This window comes from Hippopotamus amphibius, chromosome 2 (assembly GCF_030028045.1).
Source record: "Hippopotamus amphibius kiboko isolate mHipAmp2 chromosome 2, mHipAmp2.hap2, whole genome shotgun sequence".
NCBI classification, from domain to species: domain Eukaryota; kingdom Metazoa; phylum Chordata; class Mammalia; order Artiodactyla; family Hippopotamidae; genus Hippopotamus; species Hippopotamus amphibius.
The window spans coordinates 211,468,414-211,488,306 of record NC_080187.1 but is presented as its reverse complement, the minus strand read 5'-3'; the positions used below and the strand labels follow the sequence as shown (position 1 = coordinate 211,488,306).

The 19,893-nt window shown below is 36.9% G+C and overlaps 1 protein-coding gene across 3 annotated transcripts in view; it reads left to right on the top strand.

Annotated features, from left to right (window-relative positions):
* The window catches only part of UACA (uveal autoantigen with coiled-coil domains and ankyrin repeats), an 82,141-nt gene extending 66,357 nt beyond the window's left edge, over positions 1-15,784 (top strand). For 2 of the 3 annotated variants that reach the window (XM_057723146.1, XM_057723147.1), the window contains exons 14-19: positions 1,791-1,827; positions 2,700-2,752; positions 4,499-7,237; positions 8,619-8,771; positions 10,985-11,050; positions 13,657-15,784. In XM_057723146.1, the coding sequence (XP_057579129.1) occupies positions 1,791-1,827; positions 2,700-2,752; positions 4,499-7,237; positions 8,619-8,771; positions 10,985-11,050; positions 13,657-13,728 (3,120 nt within the window). In that variant the 3' untranslated portion in view covers positions 13,729-15,784. The remainder of the gene's footprint in view (positions 1-1,790; positions 1,828-2,699; positions 2,753-4,498; positions 7,238-8,618; positions 8,772-10,984; positions 11,051-13,656) is intronic. The other variant, XM_057723148.1, reaches the window with a different exon arrangement.
* Positions 15,785-19,893: the final 4,109 nt, after the last annotated feature.

Sequence of the window (19,893 nt, the reverse complement as noted above, 5' to 3'; positions counted from 1 at the left end):
TTTGCACTCTTAACTACAATACTATTTTTACACTCAGAATAGCTGGAGAAAACACAGACGCGTACGTGGGCTTTTCAGGTATTCATCAAAGTTCGACACCTATAATTGGGTACTATTTTTGTATTCCTTTTCTCCTAAGAGTAAACGCTCATGTCCTAAGAATAGATGTTTTTCTGTAGCTTCAGACAAGTGTATAACTTTGAATGAGCTTATGATAAATTATAGGAAAATACTTATTGTTTTTTATAAAACAATACATATTTATTTTAGAAAAATTAAAAAATATAGTTAAACTAAAAGTAGAAAGTAAACACATCTATAGGCCCAGCACTCTTAGCACCTGATATCCTTTTAGATCTTTCTTTGTACATAACTTGTGTTATATACATGAATTCAACAGGTGGAATCTTATTATACATCCTGTTTTGTAAGTTTTTGCACTCAATATAATGGGGACATTTTCCCCAATCAGATGAATTTTTATGCTAGAAATGATTTTTAACCTTCAAAAATAAAATTACAAGGTCCACTTTATATGTGACCCAGTATTTATGAAAGCAGGCATTAAAAACTAAGGAATCATAATTTATAAATATGGAATATCCACTATTGTATTCATCTCACATACTTAAAAGTCTTCATAAACTGCCAGCAGAATTGCTATGTTATGTGTAATACCTAAAATTAGGCATTTTCCTTATTTTTATAGGAGAAGTTTGGGAAAACATGGATATTTTAGAGCAAGGCTAATTTTGTGTTGTAACTCATGCATTTGTTTTCATTTGAGTCATCAAGGCAAGGTAATAAACCCAAACTAAGCTTTTTGAACTCCTTATGTGCTTGGCCTCCCTTTCCCATACATACATTTACTACCTATTACAGACTCCAGTATTAGACATTACTTAGAACAAAGGGCTTACCTACGTCTGCAGATATTTTTCCATACCGTTGGGGCAATAAGTATTAGAGTCGGACATTAATTTAATTATGGAACTGTGGGCCATTTTTATCATGGTCACCTATCAGAGTTTGACACACAGCTGTTAGTACTAATTATAGACAAATAAACATGAAGTATATCAGCATATCTTTAACTCTTAAAGGTATAGTATTTTAATTTATGTTAGGTTCTTTGTGTTTGGCTTCCTTGGAATAGGAGCAGTCCAAATATATCTTTACTCAGAGTGTCTGAAGTGTCTCTATTCTTCCTCTTTTCCTAAGTGATGCATTGATGGATTTATTATGAGCTGTATGTAGCTTTTTGCCTATTTCATTTCCTGCTCTCTGTCTCCTTTTACCTTCAAAGGTGATTGGTGTCCTATAAATTCTGAAAGAGGGGTTAGGCTGATGTTTCACAGTGGATGATGTAGGATTGTTGATGATGTAGGATTCCTGCTCCCCAACGGTGGCAAAGTAAATTGATTTCTTGATGCGAATGTGGCATTTCTTTCCTTTTGAGGTAAAGAAGCAGCAGAGAGTATGCATTCAAGGTTGTTTCATTTCATTTAGAGCTTGCCTTTTTTTTTTTTTTTTTTCTTTTGAGCAGTCAAGTTTTTCCTTGAAATACTTGGCTGCTTTTAAAATGCTTAGTGAAGTAGTTTATTCCCAACTGATCTCTCTAATTGTGCTGTGCCTTTCTGTGAGTTTGAGTAGAATAATACCCAGGAGAAACAGGAAGGTTGAAAATGTGATTTTAATGACTGGATCATTTAGAGCTAAAATAGATACAGAATTTAACAAAATGAAGCAGTATTCACCTAAAATGTTTTAATGTATCCTTCTGATTTCAGAGTGATCACTTAGGATCAGGAAGTCATTTCAGTAACAGTAAGTATAAAAGTATAGATTATCATTACAGTTCACACAGTTCAAGCAAAAAAGAATGTTTATGCCTCTTTATTTTGCCTAACAGTATATGATACTCTGGCTGCAAAACTTCACCCAACTACTTGTATGTTATATACCAACATGGAACCAGGAAGAGATTAAAATGACTCCTGTAGCCTCTAACGTAAAATCTGGTTATCACTGAGGCTCAGATTTTCCTTAGGACCTAGATTTTTAAATTGTATGTTGTATAAATTACCAAATTTGCCTTGTCGATTGTTAGACATTTATCTTGTGATATTTGGGGCCTGCTTTTTATGGAAAAAGATGTAAGCATAGTTTTCTGATTTGGAGAAATCTTTGGATATAGTCTCAATGTAGGTAAGCATTTTAAAACTAGTTAGAGGTTCCATAAATACTTATATTTATGTATACAAATATATAGTTAATCTTCACTTTTTATTCTCCAATTTTAAACAATTTCTCTAGAAAATCTAATTTTTTGCTTCCTGTTGAATATTAAATTATCTGTTAGCTAAGTACAATCACAATATTCATCCTATAAATTGTAAAGAACACCATTTTTATTTTGCCTGTGATATAAATATTTTATAATAATCATTTAACTTATTTAGTCTAACAATTTTACATAATTCTAAAAACCAACTTATTATCTATTCAAAAGAATATATATACTTTCCTTATGTATATAGAAATAATAAGGAAAAATATGGATATTTTAGAACAAGGATAATTTTATGTTGTAACTCATGCTTCTTTTTTATTTGAATAACAAAGGAGAGAATAACACCAAATTAATGCTTAACGTTCTTTGGTATGGATATTTAAGTTATGTATTTGGATTTATTTAGGAAAAGAAGATATGCTTCTTAAACAAGGTCAAATGTACATGACAGACTCACAGGTAATATTTTATTTTTAAAAATATTTGTGCAAATATTTGTGCCTTTTTAAAAAGAGGAAAACAGCATTGTATATTTATCTTCTCTATAGACGTTGAAAAAGGTTTTCACTGTCAAAGAAAAGTTGGCCTTGTGGTCTTGAGTTTAATAGAAGCAGATATTGCTGTGTCTAGTGCCCTCTAGAGTATTTTTTGTGACAGTGACTTAAAGAAGAGATTTGAATTACAATTTCATTGTCTTTGATAGTAGGCCTCTGTTCTTTAACAGCAATTGGTCAACTCTTCATTCAGACAAGTGTGAATAATTCAAAAGTTTTGACTTTTAAATGTATTGTTCCTTGCATTCAAATGTATATTCTATATTTTGGAAATTCACCTCAAAGTAAAGCTTCCAAGAAGGACTGTTGTCTGATTTTCTTCCCTGTTTAACTGCTCCTCACTTTTAGCTTCCATTAAATACAAGGTTTGCATTTCTAGTACTTTCTATGAACTGCAGAACTGATAAATATTTGGGCTTTTAAAGGCTTTTTTACATACCTTCATCTGTAGGCAGAGTGAATTTAGCCTATATGATGTCTGAGATCACTCTAAGCTGGAAACTTCTAAGATTCTAGGTTGAGAGAATGGATGTCAATCAACTGAATAATATTTAAGAAGATAAGATAAATATTTGATTGTAATAAAAGAAGTATGGAAATTGTGAAGCTGTGTAAGTAGTTTGTTGGTAAATTATAGTAGTCTTAGTCTAAAGATAATTGTAAGTTGAAAGATAATTAGAAGCAGACTGAGGCTGCGAAATTATTCCATGTTAATATTCTTCTTGATCCATGGGAAGGCAGTGTGGAGTGAACTGAACAACAGTAAAACCTGCCTATTAAAATAGTGGGATATACTCATAGGACATGGCTTTTATCAATGAATTTGTACTTTATAAGAGCCCTTATTGTAATAGGGTGGATGGGGAAAAATAGAAATAGTTAAATTTAATTTTTAATGGTATATGTTCTGATACCTATGAAATATTTTAATGAGAACATAAATTATACTTGTTTTTGTCAGCATCTAATAGAGGAAACAAGATGTCAATCCAATTTTATAGTAAGATCGTATGCTAAACTCTATCTTTCTGTTTGAGAGAAGAAAACGTGTTTCTGTTTTGTGAGTTGATTAACATTTTATTGACGATTCTTATACTAGCTAGGTTTATTTTGGTGGTATTTTTATAATTTAAACATTACACTAGAGTTAACTTTGAGGGAATTCAGAAGTCAATATATGTTATAAGAAAATAATATACCATTCTATGAAATTATTTGCAGATTTCAAATTGCAAAACTCTTGTTTTCACTCAAGGGTTTTGATGACTTTCTAAGAACTTGAAGTTCTAAGCACATTACGTGCCATAAAACATAGAAATAGTGAATGTATTTTGATAAAACTGATATTCATGTGTGGGTAGGTATTAAAAATGGGGAAAGAAAGAGAACATAGTCCCTGGAGGCCACAACTGTTTCCTTCTTTGTTCTGCCAGAAATACACCTAAAGTGAAAAGGCTTCCAAAATGTCACTGTGTTAAGGAAATCATATCCAGAACTGTTTTTCTTCCCTCAAAAATCAGTACTGTACTTTTCTAATATACTAGTCTGGAAACCCTTTGACTACTGATGATGTAGAAACTTCATAAGTTTGATAAATAAGTGTCTTCTTTAGACTTTTAGAATTGATATTTTATTATTATTTTCTTTTCAGTGTACTTCCACAGGTGTGCCAGCCCATATGCAAAGCAGATCTATGTTAAGACCACTGGAGCTAGCCTTACCTAATCAAACCTCATATTCAGAAAATGAAATTTTAAAGAAGGAGTTAGAAGCAATGAGAACTTTCTGTGATTCAGCAAAACAAGACAGACTCAAGCTCCAAAATGAACTGGCTCACAAGGTGGCGGAGTGCAAAGCCTTAGCATTGGAATGTGAAAGGGTCAAAGAGGATTCAGATGAACAGATAAAGCAACTAGAAGATGCCTTGAAAGATGTGCAAAAGAGAATGTATGAATCAGAAGGTAAAGTGAAACAAATGCAGACACATTTTCTTGCCCTGAAAGAGCACCTAACAAGCGATGCAGCTACTGGGAACCACAGACTGACAGAGGAACTAAAGGATCAGTTGAAAGACATGAAAGTGAAATATGAAGGTGCATCCGCAGAAGTGGGGAAATTAAGAAACCAAATCAAACAAAATGAGATGTTAGTTGAAGAGTTTAAGAGGGATGAAGGCAAGCTGATGGAGGAGAATAAGCGACTGCAGAAGGAATTGAGCATGTGTGAACTGGAGCGGGAGAAGAGAGGGAGAAAGGTCACCGAGATGGAAGGCCAGTTAAAGGACTTGTCAGCTAAGATGGCCCTTTCCATTCCGGCAGAGAAATTTGAAAACATGAAGAGCTTGTTATCAAATGAAGTAAATGAGAAGGCAAAAAGATTAATAGAGATGGAAAGAGAATGTGAACGATCACTTAGCGAAATTAGACCGTTAAAGAGAGAACTTGAGAATTTGAAGGCCAAACTGGCTCAGCACGTCAAACCAGAGGAACATGAGCAGCTCAAGAGCAGATTAGAACAAAAGTCAGGAGAACTTGGGAAGAGGATCACTGAGTTAACATCAAAAAATCAGACATTACAAAAGGAAATTGAAAAGGTCTATCTGGATAATAAGCTCCTCAAGCAACAAGTACATAACTTAACAACTGAAATGAAAAATCATTATGTCCCTTTAAAAGTAAGTGAAGAGATGAAAAAGTCACATGATGTAATTGTTGATGATTTGAATAAAAAGCTGTCAGATGTGACACAGAAATATACGGAAAAGAAGTTGGAAATGGAGAAATTGCTGATGGAAAATGCCAGTTTAAGTAAGAACGTTAGCCATCTGGAAACTGTGTTCGTACCTCCTGAGAAACACGAAAAAGAGATAATGGCTCTGAAATCCAGTATTGTTGAACTTAAGAAACAGCTATCTGAATTTAATAAAAAATGTGGTGAAGACCAAGAGAAAATATATTCGCTCATGTCTGAAAACACTGACTTGAAAAAGACAATAAGTAATCAGTGTGTGCCAGTGAAAACCCACGAAGAGATTAAAACTGCCTTAAGTAGCACATTGGATAAAACCAACAGAGAATTAGTAGACATGAAGAAAAAGTGTGACGATATAAATCAAGAATTTGTGAAAATAAAAGATGAGAATGAAATATTAAGAAGAAACCTGGAGAACACTCAGAACCAAATAAAAGCTGAGTACATAAGCCTAAGAGAGCACGAGGGGAAGATGAGCGCCGTAAGGCAGAGCATGAAGAAGGTCCAGGACAGCAGTGCCGAGACACTGGCCAACTACAAGAAAGGCCAGGAGGAGATCGTAACACTGCACGCCGAGATCGAGGCCCAGAAGAGGGAACTTGACACAATACAAGAATGCATCAAGCTCAAATATGCTCCAGTTATCAGCCTTGAAGAGTGTGAGAGAAAATTTAAAGCTACCGAGAAAGAACTAAAAGAACAGTTATCTGAACAGACACGAAAATATCACATCAGCGAAGAAGAGGCCAAGAAGTGCAAGCAAGAGAACGACAAGTTAAAGAAGGAGATCCTCACTCTTCAGAAAGATCTAAAGGATAAGAGTGTTCTCGTCGAGAATTCTTGTGAGATGGAAAGAGCATTAAGCAGAAAAACAGAAGAGCTGAACAAACAGTTAAAAGACCTGTTACAGAAATACACAGAGGTAAAGAATGAGAAAGAGAAGCTAGTGGAAGAAAATGCCAAGCAGACTTCTGAGATCCTTGCAGCACAGACTCTTTTGCAGAAACAGCATGTTCCACTGGAGCAGGTTGAGGCCCTGAAAAAATCTCTTAATGGCACAATTGAGACGCTTAAGGAAGAGCTGAAGACTAAGCAAAGGTGTTATGAGAAAGAGCAACAGACAGTGACCCAACTGCGGCAGATGCTTCAGAATCACAAGAACTCCTCTGTGCCCCTGGCAGAGCATTTGCAGGTTAAGGAAGCGTTTGAGAAAGAAGTTGGGATCATAAAAGCTAGCTTGAGAGAAAAGGAAGAAGAAAGCCAAAACAAAACCGAGGAGGTCTCCAAACTCCAGTCTGAGATTCAGAATACTAAACAAGCATTAAAAAAGTTAGAGACTAGGGAGGTGGTTGATTTGTCTAAATATAAAGCGACGAAAAGTGATTTGGAGACACAGATTTCCAACTTAAACGAAAAATTGGCCAATCTGAATAGGAAGTATGAGGAAGTATGTGAGGAGGTTTTGCATGCCAAAAAGAAGGAACTGTCTGCAAAAGATGAGAAGGAATTGCTCCATTTCAGCATTGAGCAAGAAATCAAAGATCAACAGGAACGATGCGATAAGTCCTTAACAACAATCACAGAGTTACAGAGAAGAATACAGGAATCCGCCAAACAAATTGAAGCGAAAGATAATAAGGTAATGATAATACTTTAGGTGATCGTAGCTTGGTGTTGGAAACCCCAGAGCAGAATTGCCAGAGTAGAATAGGACTCTTCACCGTAGCACTCCACAAGACAGGTTTACAAAACCATTAACAAAGTGACCATTACATGCCACCTTTTTAGTTTGACTACGAATATGCAAAAAGAAATTGGAGTTGAGAAAACGGTGAAGTCACACAAGCAAAAATCAGAAGCAGTTTTCCTTTTGTTTCTTCAGTTGGTACAGCCAAGAACTGAGGAAAGATGGGGAAACTCAAGGTTCACTTGCCTCAAAAATGAATGGTCAAAACCCAGTGGGTTTTAGGATACCTAAAGAATGGTGAGGGAGAGAAGGAACAAAAGTTGTTTCTGGGCTGCGAGAAACTAAGGATGCTGCAGAGCTCCCTAGACTTGATCTTGGCACTCACCCACACTAGTAAATTGAGCCCTCCAACTCATTGTACATTCTTTCCCCGTATCTTCCTACGGACAGAATATCTTGCCCCTCCTCTCTACCTATGTAAATCCTCTGCATCCCTTAATGCCCACTTAATCACTTAATCCTCTTTCCTAAAGCCTTCACTGGCCAGTCTAGCCTACAGTAAACTGTTCCTCTTCCAAAATGCATGTTGTGTTTTGATTTTGCCATCCATGTACAACATATGTATTACCATGTCAGAATGATGTGGTTGGTCTTCCCAACCAGTTTTTAAGAGCAGGTTCATAACTTATCTTCCTTCTTATTGTTCATTCTCATGGTACGTTTTACAGAATAGGTGCTCAATAATATTTTCGAAACCGGTAGTTGAATGAAGTATGTACTATGAAGATGAAAAATCAGGGAGATGGAGTGCAATTTTACCCACTCAACAACTAATTATTAGATGCCTTCTACCTGCCAGGTGCTCTGCTTACTGCTGGAAATACAGTGACAAGTAAGAGCAGGCACAGCCCCAGCCCCCCTCAGTGGAGAGGTACAAGTACTGACCTTCTGACGTGTCTGCTCATATCGCCCAGCGTTTTAGTGCTCTCAGCTTGTTTTGAAGTCAGTTATGAATATAATATATAATTATAATAGCAAGTTATTAATATCTGCTTATAATTGATGCCATTTATTAAATGTATACTACATACCAAACATGTATTTATGATTTCATTTGATTTTCTTAGCTATGAAAGATTTTCCCCTTACTGAGAGGAGATTATGTATTGCACATACTGTCGATAACAGTCTTGACAGCGTTCATTCCTCAGCTTTCTGGTACATGAAGAGAAATTTTGTGTCTCAAGGAATGAGTTCTGTGTAAAGATGTTCATTATAAAGTGAATAAGTGACTGATATGTTTCTCCCACAACATTTTTTCTTTTCTTATAAGATAACTGAACTGCTCAACGATGTGGAAAGACTAAAGCAGGCACTCAATGGCCTTTCCCAGCTCACCTACACGAGCGGGAGTCCCAGTAAGAGGCAGAGTCAGCTGATTGACAGTCTGCAGCACCAGGTCAAGTCCTTGCAGCAGCAGCTGGCGGTGAGTAACTGGGACCTGCAGGGCTTTGTGCTGATACATGCAAGGTCACGTTTGTTTGTTTGTAAAATCTTATTTAGAAACTAGGTTGATTTGTGGCTATGTTCAGATGCAAGAATGTAATCATTTTTGCTAAAAGTTACGTATACCAATGATATAATATTTTTGTGTGCTTATTATATACCAGGCACTACACTAAACATTTTATATATTTGCTCTTTATTTATTTATTTTTTTGGCTGTGTTGGGTTTTTGTTGCACGCAGGCTTTCTCTAGTTGCAGGGAGCAGGGGCTACTCTGTTGCGGTGCACAGGCTTCTCATTGCAGTGGCCTCTCCCGTTGCGGAGCACGGGCTCTAGGCACACAGGCATCAGTAGTTGCAGCACTCAGGCTCAGCAGCTGTGGCTCATGAGCTCTAGAGCACAGCCTCAGTGGCTGTGGTACATGGGCTCAGTTGCTCCATGGCACGTGGGATCTTCCCGGACCAGGGCTCGAACCTGTGTCCCTTGCATTGGCAGGCAGCTTCTTAACCACTGCACCACCAGGGAAGCCCTATATTTGCTCTTTAAACTATCTTCTTCACAGTCCTACAAGGTTTTATCCCCCCTATTTAATTCTTAAGGAAACAAAGATGAAAATATGCCTGGGGTCCTGCAGCTAGGATTTAATCCTGGCACTTGATGACTCCAGATCTGATAGCTTTCCAGCTATAGCACACTTTCTACGATATAGGTCCGCTAAACTAAAGGAAGTTTTATTATAGTCTTATATGCTTGTGAATAAAGGTGGGCATTCCCATGGTTTTATACATTATATCCTTACATATTAAAACATCTGTGTATATATATTCATATAGGTACCTATATGGATATGTTATCTCCTTTATATATTAAAAGAAGCCATCTGGATTAAGAAGCTGAAGCTGGGATGTCATTTCTAAGCCCTGCCACTTAAAAGAGAGTGACGTGGAACATTCCCTTTAACCCTTGGCTTCCTCATCCGTAAAATAGGGTGATAATAAGAACTGATAATAAGAACTGATTGCTTGTTTGTTTGCTTTTTCAATTAAATGAGCTACGGGGCTAAGTAAAACACAGTCCTATCAAATGTGAATTGTGGGATAATTCCTATTCTATAGGAATTTGTTGTGAGTTGTTTTTGAATAGAAAAAAGTTATTTTTTAAAGTGTTCATCTTATAACACCATTGGCCTACAGATTAATGATGACATATTGCTGATTTGGATCTTATCAAAAGGATATGGTAGTCTTTTCAGTATTCAGAAATATGTTTGTTATGTTCATGATGCTATGCTAAGTACTGTCAGGGATAAAGAGAGTATACAGTTCCTGTCCTCAAGGAGTTCTGGGTATTTAGAGAGGCAAAATATAGATGCATGAAAAGGAAAATGAGACAAAAAGTATCAAATATAGAACTAAGAATATGGTCCTGGATTCTAAGTGATATGAATTCCCAGGAAGGAAAGATTACTGGTATGGTGGGAGCTAGTTTCAATGAGGAGGGGATTACCTGGCCTGAACTTGTAGATAGATGGTGTTTTGGTAGGTGAAAGGAAGTGAAAATAGAGACTCTCCCAGGCAAAGGAAACAGCATGAAGCAAGGCATGGCTGTGGAATCAAGTGGCATGCATGCCCCAGGGGTAGTAAAGCCTGCTCAGCCTGGCTAGTCGTGGGAGCTGTATGTGAGGCCAAGTTATAGAGGCTGTCGAGAATCAGGCTGATGAGTTTGACGCCTCACTGCATATAAGAGAGAATTCACCCAAGGTTTTTGAGTCAAAAGTGATGTGAGGAAAGAGCTACCTCAGTCTCGGAAGCATGAAAGGGAATAAAGTCTAGAGACAGGAGATGAGATGGGAAGTTTTTGCAATAATCCAAAGCATAAGTTGGTAAGTGTCTGGGTAATTTCGTGGCATTGGATGTGAACTACAGCAATGATTTCGTGTTACCTAGGGTAAGTGCATTTGCTTTCACTGTGAATGTTCCCGCACATTCTTTAGAAAAGTTTATACTCTTATTATGCTGTGGAGTTTTGCGTCTGGTGGGTCCAGGGCGGTTTGTTACAGAAAGTAGCAGGAGCACTTTAAATAATACTACCGTTTAGAAGCTTCAGGCCGGAGGACAGCATTGTCACAAGCCTCCATGTGTTTGACAGTGTGAATGCTGATATTCTGATCTGTCCGTCTTTACACACTTGTAGGATGCCGACAGACAGCACCAAGAAGTAATTGCAATTTATCGGACACACCTTCTTAGTGCTGCACAGGTAAAGAAGAACTATTCCTTTGGATAGGATATCATTTTAGAGAAATTTTTTTTTTATTTTCCAGTAAATTTATGTGAAAGTCATTGATGTTTAAGCTAGTTGTACCCCCATATGCTTATTTTAAAATAATTGCTTCTTTTAATCATGGCTTGCATATCTCCCAGAGAAATTTACAAAGCTGTATGGCAACACAACATCTTAAATTTAGTGTTGTCTCCATCTGCTTGTCACTCATTTTATAGACAGTTTGGCAACATGTGATGGCAGCACACGTTAATGGTATTGCTAGCTGGAGATAATGTCTTGACATCCACACATGGCTGTTAGCTAAAAGAGGAGAGTGGGGGAAGAACTGCATTGCTTCTTGGTAGCTCAGGACTATTTCTTTGAAATGTAGAGAATACCACAAAAGTATAAAAATGACAAAGTGTGCACAGAATTATAATAATTTAAGAAAAAAGTGGCTCTGTTAGAATATCAATAATATTTATTTGTTGAGCCTTAATCTCAGTGAAGCATAAGACTACGAATTGCCTTCTTTGGGGGGTATAATGAGAAAGCTATTAAAAAAAGATCACACTAAGAAACATGTTTAACATGTAAAGGATTTTATACTTAATGTTCTGTAGAAACCCTACAATCAGCGTCTCCAAAATTCTCAGAATAGATTTTTTGGGAAGACAATATTAGATGGCAGGTGAGATGTAATAGAAATTGTTTAGGATTTGAAGTGTCCACACTCAGAAAAGAAAAAAAAAAATCTTGAAATAAAAAAGCCCGCCTTTTCTATAGGAGATGAAGGGGAAACCAATTGAAAATAATGAATGATGTGATAAAGTATTTTGGCTATTTTCTTTTGAGTGGATAGAAGATAAGCTGGGGTTTGAAAGTATATTATTATTGCAGTTATTATAGAAGACTATTGATGGGCAGCAGAATGGGGAGTTCTTTGGAGGGAAAATAATAGAAACGTGTAGAAAATCTGTGTTAGTGAGTGTGAGGAACGCACTTGGCTCTGATACTGGCCAGGGGGGCAACAGCATACTCTGGCTGAAAGACCACAAACTAACAAGTGTTTCAACTTTTTCTCATGTATGCTTCTGAAATTCAAAATTATTTTCTGCTGACTCCTAATGAAACAAAGCAAAAGCAGTTGGCATCTGAAATAGTCTTGCCTTCTGGCATCATAAAGTTAACTAAGAAATTCAGTTTAGTCAACCATGACTAATGTTTGGAATTTAAACATCCTGCTGTTATAGAAACAGATTTTGGAAGCAGAACTTTTTATATTAATAGGAAGTGTCATGCTGAAACCCATTCAGGTGCTCCAGCAAAGAAAAAGGCAAGGAGGAGGGGTTTGTAAGCTCACCATATTGACTTGCGTTGAATCAACCTCTTGCCATCTTTTTAACTTTGAAGTGTCTCTTTCTAAACGTAAGTGGATAACATTCGTGTAAAGAGATATCAGCCTAACCAGTAAAGGGGGAAATGCAAATAAACAAAGAACCACTTTTCAGTTCTGGGACTGGCAGATATTACACAAGATGATAGTCTGTTGCATTGGCCAGGGCATTGTGGGAAATGGGCATTTATACCCTGTTGGTGGGAGTGTAAGTTGTTATTATCTCTAAAGAGGGAAATTCTGTAATACTTAGCAAAATTTAAAAATTGAGCCTGCTTTTTTCATCTAGCAGTTTCTTCTCTAGGAATCTGCCCATAAAGATTGGATATCCCGTAAGTGTCCATCATTGGCAGAATGAATGAAGAAATTATGGTACATCCATACAGTGGAATATTATGCAGTAATTTAAAATAATTAAGGCAGGGAATTCCCTGGAGGCCCAGTGGTTAGACTCGGGCTTTCACTGCAGCGGACCCGGGTTCAATCCCTGGTTGGGGTCCCACAAGCCATGTGGTATGGCCAATCAATCAATCAATAAAAATAAATAAAATAATTAAGGCAATAACTAGGTGAAAAGGCAAGTTGCAAAATAATGTATAAAATATAAATATGGGGATTTTTCATTAGCTACTTCTCTAATAAAAAAAAAAACTTAGCAGAAGAAAAAGAAATTTCCTCATAGTTTACTTTGCTTATCTGTAACTTACGCTACCCCTGTCATCTGAGCCATTATGTAAAAAAGAGAAAGAGGTTTGTCCATCTGTTCTCTGATAACAGATGTTAAAAGCACCTGGTGTGCACTGCTTTTAAATTAATTTTATTGATAGAGCTCCACTCTGTTTTCCAATAAAACCTTTAGAACAGGGGTCCCCAACCCCTGGGCCGCAGACTGGAACCGGGCCGCACAGCAGGAGGTGAGCGAACAAAGGAAGCTTCGTCTACTGTTCCCCATCGCTCATATTACTGCCAGAACCATCTCTTCCCCACCTCCCCCAAGGTCCGTGGAAAATTGTCTTCCATGAAACCGGTCCCTGGTGCCAAAAAGATTGGGGACCGCTGCTCTAGAATATCACCACAATGGTGAGGGTTTTAGCGTTTGGTGAATCAGAATCAATGAGGTCCTATTATAAAGCCCTTTTCTTTAGAATTTGTGTGTAAATGAAGATGACATAAAATATTTCTCCCCTCTCTTCTTTCTCCCAAGGGTCACATGGATGAAGATGTGCAGGCGGCCTTACTCCAGATCATACAAATGCGGCAAGGGCTTGTGTGCTAGCGGCAGCACTCTCCGGTCAACGTGGCTTTCCCTGCTGGTGCTGAGCATTCTGTATGCAACTCCATGGCCTTTCTGGGCCTCGCTGTGCTAGTATAATTAAAATAAAGTATATTTTGATCCATCAGTAGGTTTTTAAATTAGCAAATACGTTACTGTTTCAATATCAGTTCAAATCTTATATTCTTTATGTGTTAATTTTACAATTAGACAAACAATGTAACACTTTGCCCTGGATTGGCTACCTATTTTTAATTGACTGAGTACCCAATAAAACATGAGTCATCTGAGTGGGTCTATTTGAAGAGGGGTTAGGCTGAAATAATTATTAAAGGTTTCTTCCAGAGAAATTAATTGGGTTAGTAGCCACTTTTAAGTGGATCAAAAGATCTTTCAGATGTTGAGTCAAGCCATGAGACCTAATACCGTTTCAAGGGATGTGTGGTAACTTGGCTGGCCAAGTTCCATTTTTATTGAAGTAACTTAATGAGTGCCTTTGACTTCTTTTGGAGGTACAGATTTTTTTTTCTTTTTACTTTTGTGCCTTTTAAAATAAATTTCTTTTCACAAATTGTTTGCATTTAGGCTAGGAACAGGCAAGGGTGGAATATATCAGGAATTTATAATAAAATTTCCTCATAGTCTCTACAGCAGTATATTAATTTTCACTTGCAGTGACTTTTCTTGCCACAGTATGTAGAGAACTATGGTAAGTGGTATACTAGATTTTTCAAAGTGTTAAAAATTTTAGACTCTTTTTTAGTAATTACTCTGACATTTGCTACTATAGTAACCAAGTACTCATTATATATGCATCCACCAAATATTTTGTACTTATTTATAGGAAAATTGCACTAATGAGATTAATAATGTGAAATGCAGTTTTCTTGCAAAATTAGCTTTAGAGAATTGATTTTAGAAGACAGATCTTTAAGGTTTTAGACAAAAGTGCAATAACATAGTAAACTAAGAATATAGATAGCAAGAAAATAATGAAATTGGAGATGTTTATAGTAAGTATTATAACCAACCATTTTTATTAACTACATCTCATTAAGGAAAGTTTATATGTTTTGTTATTTTATTATTTTATTTACGATTCAGATTGAAAATTACTAATTTGACTGTTAGCAAATAAACTAATGAATCATTTCAGCCAAGTTTTTTTAATTGCAAAATGTGCCTTAGCAATAATCTTTGAGCATCTGAACCAGATGTTTGATCCCATTTTTGTGTAAATAACAAGGACAAAGTACCATCAAAATATCAATAACTTATCCTACCAAAGAATAAGCCGTCGTATTTCTTCAGTTATAGAAACAACAGTGAAAAGTCAGAGATGGATTTGTTTTGAATTCTTTAGGTAAGTGTACACAGTTCACATAAGCAATATTTGGATTCTGTAATTTTTATATTTAATGTCCTTCAACATGAGTTCTGTTTCATGAGTTTTAGGTCACCTGTTGAAGCTCTAGAATAGAGACGTTCTTGACTGAATACTTACATTTCAGTGTTACACTTTCCTTATTAGGGGTGGGAAGGGAACCCCTATATGGGTTTATATGTGTTTTATTTTGTCTTCAACAATCAATAAAATGTTTCCTGTGGAATATTGTTTTGAACATCCTTGTAAGAGATTTACAAGGTAAGCCAGTCCATTTGCTATTTTTGGAGAATTTGGGGTAGAGAACGATGGTGTGCCAAGTACAGAGGATGACACCCATTTTCAGTTAGCTATGTAGAATGCAATATCAAGTAACGTCCTTGAATTAATCCTGTTTTCTCATTCACTCACCTTTGGGTCAAAGGCAGACTTGCATGTACAACACTGAAGGTGAAAGCTTTTTAGATAGTTTAACAAATGGAACATACACAATAGGCGATGCTGGTCTCTTCACTATCCTCTATTCAGAAAAACTATGAAGTCTGAACTTAGGCCAAGAGGAAGATCAGTTTTTGTCTAAAATGCGAGTGCTGTCTGAAAGAATCACTGAATTCTTATTGGAGCGCAGTCCTTTGTTGAAATCTTTATTACTATTCATTGCTTGTATTTTTTTCTTATCATTCCTGCTTCATCAGAAAAGCTCATTTCTTTTGACAGAGGGTTAATGTTATAAAGAACTATTAAAGTAAAATCAAATATTAATGCAATGGATGTCTTAAAATTTAATAATAGTGAGTCTAATCACTAGCTATACCTGTGCTATTCTAAAATTCCAGATGAATTTAGTATAATCTTTCGTATAGCTTGTTTTTTATTTAAACCCTTCCTTTTGACCCTAGCCAACGTTATACAGTTTAAATTATTCTGTTATTCTAAATGCATTGGATCATTGCTGCTTTAAAATCTTACAGCTTTACAACATGAGCACTTCCCCCCGCAGTGTTACCAGCTTTCTTCTAACGAGGACCTAAATATTGTTCTCATTCGTGGGCTTCTTACCTACTGAGAACATGGGTCATGTTTTCAGTTCACTTGTTTCAAAAGAGAAAAGGGAAGTGTTTCAAATTAATTGTTGGTGTCCTCGATGACTAGATACAGCGGTGCCTGCTTACACTAATGCCAAGTGGGAGACAGTAGTGGTTACAGGCTGCTTTTGACATCTGCTTCATCATGGTGGAGGAAAACTACTTCTTGTTGCCTCTTTATTTTCCTTGTCACTGGATTCTGCAACCTTGTGGTGATCTTTTATCGTCTTACAAGTTCTGTGCATCAAAGTAATGACAGTACCTCTGGCACCAAAATAAGGATTGAAAGAGAATTGCCTGTGATAATTGTGCAAAATACAGTTGCACATGTCTGGCAGGGGAAGAAGGACCTGGACCTTATTCCTGGCTGCTAAATGCTGTGAATAACTTTCAGAGAGGAAAAAACAATTATTATGAGTAATTTTCAGAAAGAAAGCAAATGGCACCGTAAACTATATCGTGCACAAAATGCGAAATGGAAAATAGGTATTTCAGCTCCCATTTCATTCAATGATGTCCCCAACTAAACTGGATTTAAGACTTTGTTTTCGAAAATTAAATTCGTCCCTGTGTCTTGGTCTTGGCTGTTTGAAACAAGACTGTCTATATACTAACCTTTCCAGGTAAATACTAACTTGCTTCTTAACGTGGTTTCTGTTTCTTACTGCATATATGGACCTTTGGCTCGCGAGAGTCATGAATGTAGAGATTTAAAGAAAAAAAAAAAAGAAACGGCAGCAAAGATGGCATTCCAATACAACTCCCTGGGCAGTGAGAGAGCTCGTGTTTAGCATAATTGGGCATGTGGCATCACTTACGTGTTGGAGGGCATTTTCATTATTTATGCCTGCATGAACAAACATCAATGATGAATGAATTCACCCAAAAAGGGAAGGTTACAAAAATGTCATATGTAAATGAAAAAAAGCCAAGACTTGTGAGGGTTGCTTCTCCAGTTATTAGTGTGTGTGTGTACACATGCATACAGACACATGCATACACATGTAATAGAAGGGACATCAATAAAAACAATGCCCCTTATAATTGATACTTGGCATCAAATTGTACTTAACGGGCCCAATTTTTATTTTATATTTTAAACAGGTTTACAATTTTTTTTCACGATAGCTATCCTGGGAATATTCTGAATTCAGCAAAGACTTTAGAGAGGTTATTGCCTTCTTAATAATTTAGAGCTTCTGTTGCTCTGCCAAGTCAGAAGATTAACATTTAATAGAAAAAAATTATATATCTATAATTCAGTCACGGCTATTAGATCAGATGGATTTTACATTAAGTGAAAAAGATGTCGAGCATTTAAGGACCATTAAACTACAGGACTCTTTTATTGGGTTTTAAGGCCTCCGAGCCCAGGTCCTGCTGTGAAGAATATTTATTTTACATATACAGAACACATTAAGGATGAGAAAAGGGCATACATTTTAAAAGAAAATAGGCCATGAAAAAGTGTGATTTTCCACATTGTGAACAGCTACCGTACAGATTCAGTCTTATTTTATAATAATTAGTTTTACGCATCATTAAGTAGCTTTCTTACAGGCTGGAAGAATACGGTGAAGGCCACTTTAAAAGTGGTACCTGCAGGAAATCCAAGTAGCTGGGTGCCCTCTGTTGACATTTCACTTAGACGAACCACATTTCTAATAGTTTCCTTGTAGCTCAACATTGTAAAGAATTTAAGTTTGAAAATGCCTTCCCCAGCGGTCCTTAAGGACTACGAAAAAAAAAAAAAAGACCTAGAGAAAAGTGACTTCTAATAAGTGTCTACTTTTTTCTAGTGGTGCCCACATTGTCAAGGAAGGACTGGAATTCGACTTTTGAGAAGAGCGACTCACCTACGGGGAGAAATTCTGCACCATTCAAAAGTCTGCACCATCCCTTTTATTAAGTGGGTGTGACACTTGACATTGCTGCAGTTAAAACATGACAAGTGATATCTTAAATAATATAAACTTTCCTTACTCTTTGCATCGTACCTCCTGTCCCATTCCCACCTCCAAAAACTGGGGAAGGACTTTATGTAGGAGTATAAGAACAAATAGACTCGGGGAGGACGGAGGAACGGCAGTAATGTAATCCGTAACTTTTCCCCTACAGTGTCCAAACAAATCCTGTGATTTTCCTTCTTGCTATTCTAGGATGTTTTTAATTGCCTTCCACTAAAGTGGCACCTTATGGGCTGCTTCAGAAATTCTCTTTAGGACTTAAAAATGAAGCCGATCCACAGTCAGAGTCTTCCTGCTAAAATCTGTTAAGCCAAAATAAAAGTGACTGCTGCTTAAAATTTGCCCCCTCTTTGTTGTTGCTGCAGAGATCGTTTCACAGGAGTTGCAGGTTCCCATTTATGCACAGTTTAAAACTCTTCTCTGTGCAGGTGGAGAGAGATGACCCGTCACAGGGCTGCTAGCACAAGTCCTAAGGATTGAAGTGTATACGCCTCAATCAAATAAAGAGGGGCTGCTCTCTTGAGCTCAGAGGCTGATTTTGTAAAAGTGAATTGTTCCAGTTGGCCTTAATCCCTAAGCAGCATAGCTCCTTTAAAGCCATCTTTATTCATTCACACCAATTGACACTTGAAGAACTTCCCCCAGCTACTGTTCATCTAAGTCTAAATATATCTGTTAGAGTCAAATGCATTTAAGAGGATTTGCAATCTGTGATTATCCAAAGTACTATTCGTTGTCAATATTTTTGGTGTGCTGTAGCCAATCTTGTTATTATAATGTACATAGCCACTTAACTGCAGCAAAGCCCGAGTACGTCACAGCAACCGGAGTAACCTGAGGAGGGCTTGTCTCTAGCTCTGTGCTGCCGTTCTGCCACAGCTTGTTGTGTGGTTACGAACAGCAGAAAGAATTCCTTCATATGCTCTTGCACTCCTTCCAGACCCTTTTGGGCAATCTCACCCTCCTTGTTCTCTAAGTGGAGAGCAGTTACCAGGACAACAGAGAAATTTGAAGAAGATTTAATTGTGATCTGATGTCTTACCAGAATAAGGAGCTAGTGCCTTGAATTTACATTTTAGGTTCCCAAGCAAATGTCAATATGCATATTTATTATTTTTGCCCTACCTCATTACAAAAAAGATTTTAAGGTAGCTTGCAGTTTTTTTCTTAATATGGGAGAGGGAAAGGGGAATGGTAGATACTAAAAGGACAGGAAAAACAAGCAACAGCTCGGGATCCAGAAAACATGCCATGAGCACCATAATATTCTGCTTACTTTTCTGGAACTGGCCTCAGTTTGCCTCAGCTTTCTAGCAGCCAGTGCAAAGAAGTGAACATCATATGTGGTGAGGCACAGCACCCATTAGGAAGAGCACAGTTATTCCTGGTTCTAAAGCTGGCCAGCCTTTCCCCCGTGGGTCTAGCACATCATTTCAAACTGGAGTAAAAACTCCCTTTGGGGCACGTGCCATGAGATAAACAGGGTGCATCTCCCTAAATGCTTCCATCAGACTTGATGGTAAGAAATGTAAGCTATTTTGTAAATAACTTTAAAATTTTGAAATAATGCAGTGACTAATATGCAGTGACTAAACCAGAGTAGTAATAGTCCACATTTTGGGTCTATTTGGGTCCACGAAGAAGAATTCATTTTTTTCTTTCACCTTATTTTTTTAAAATTATTTATTTATTTATTTTTTGTCACTGCATGTGGCCTTTCTCTAGTTGTGGC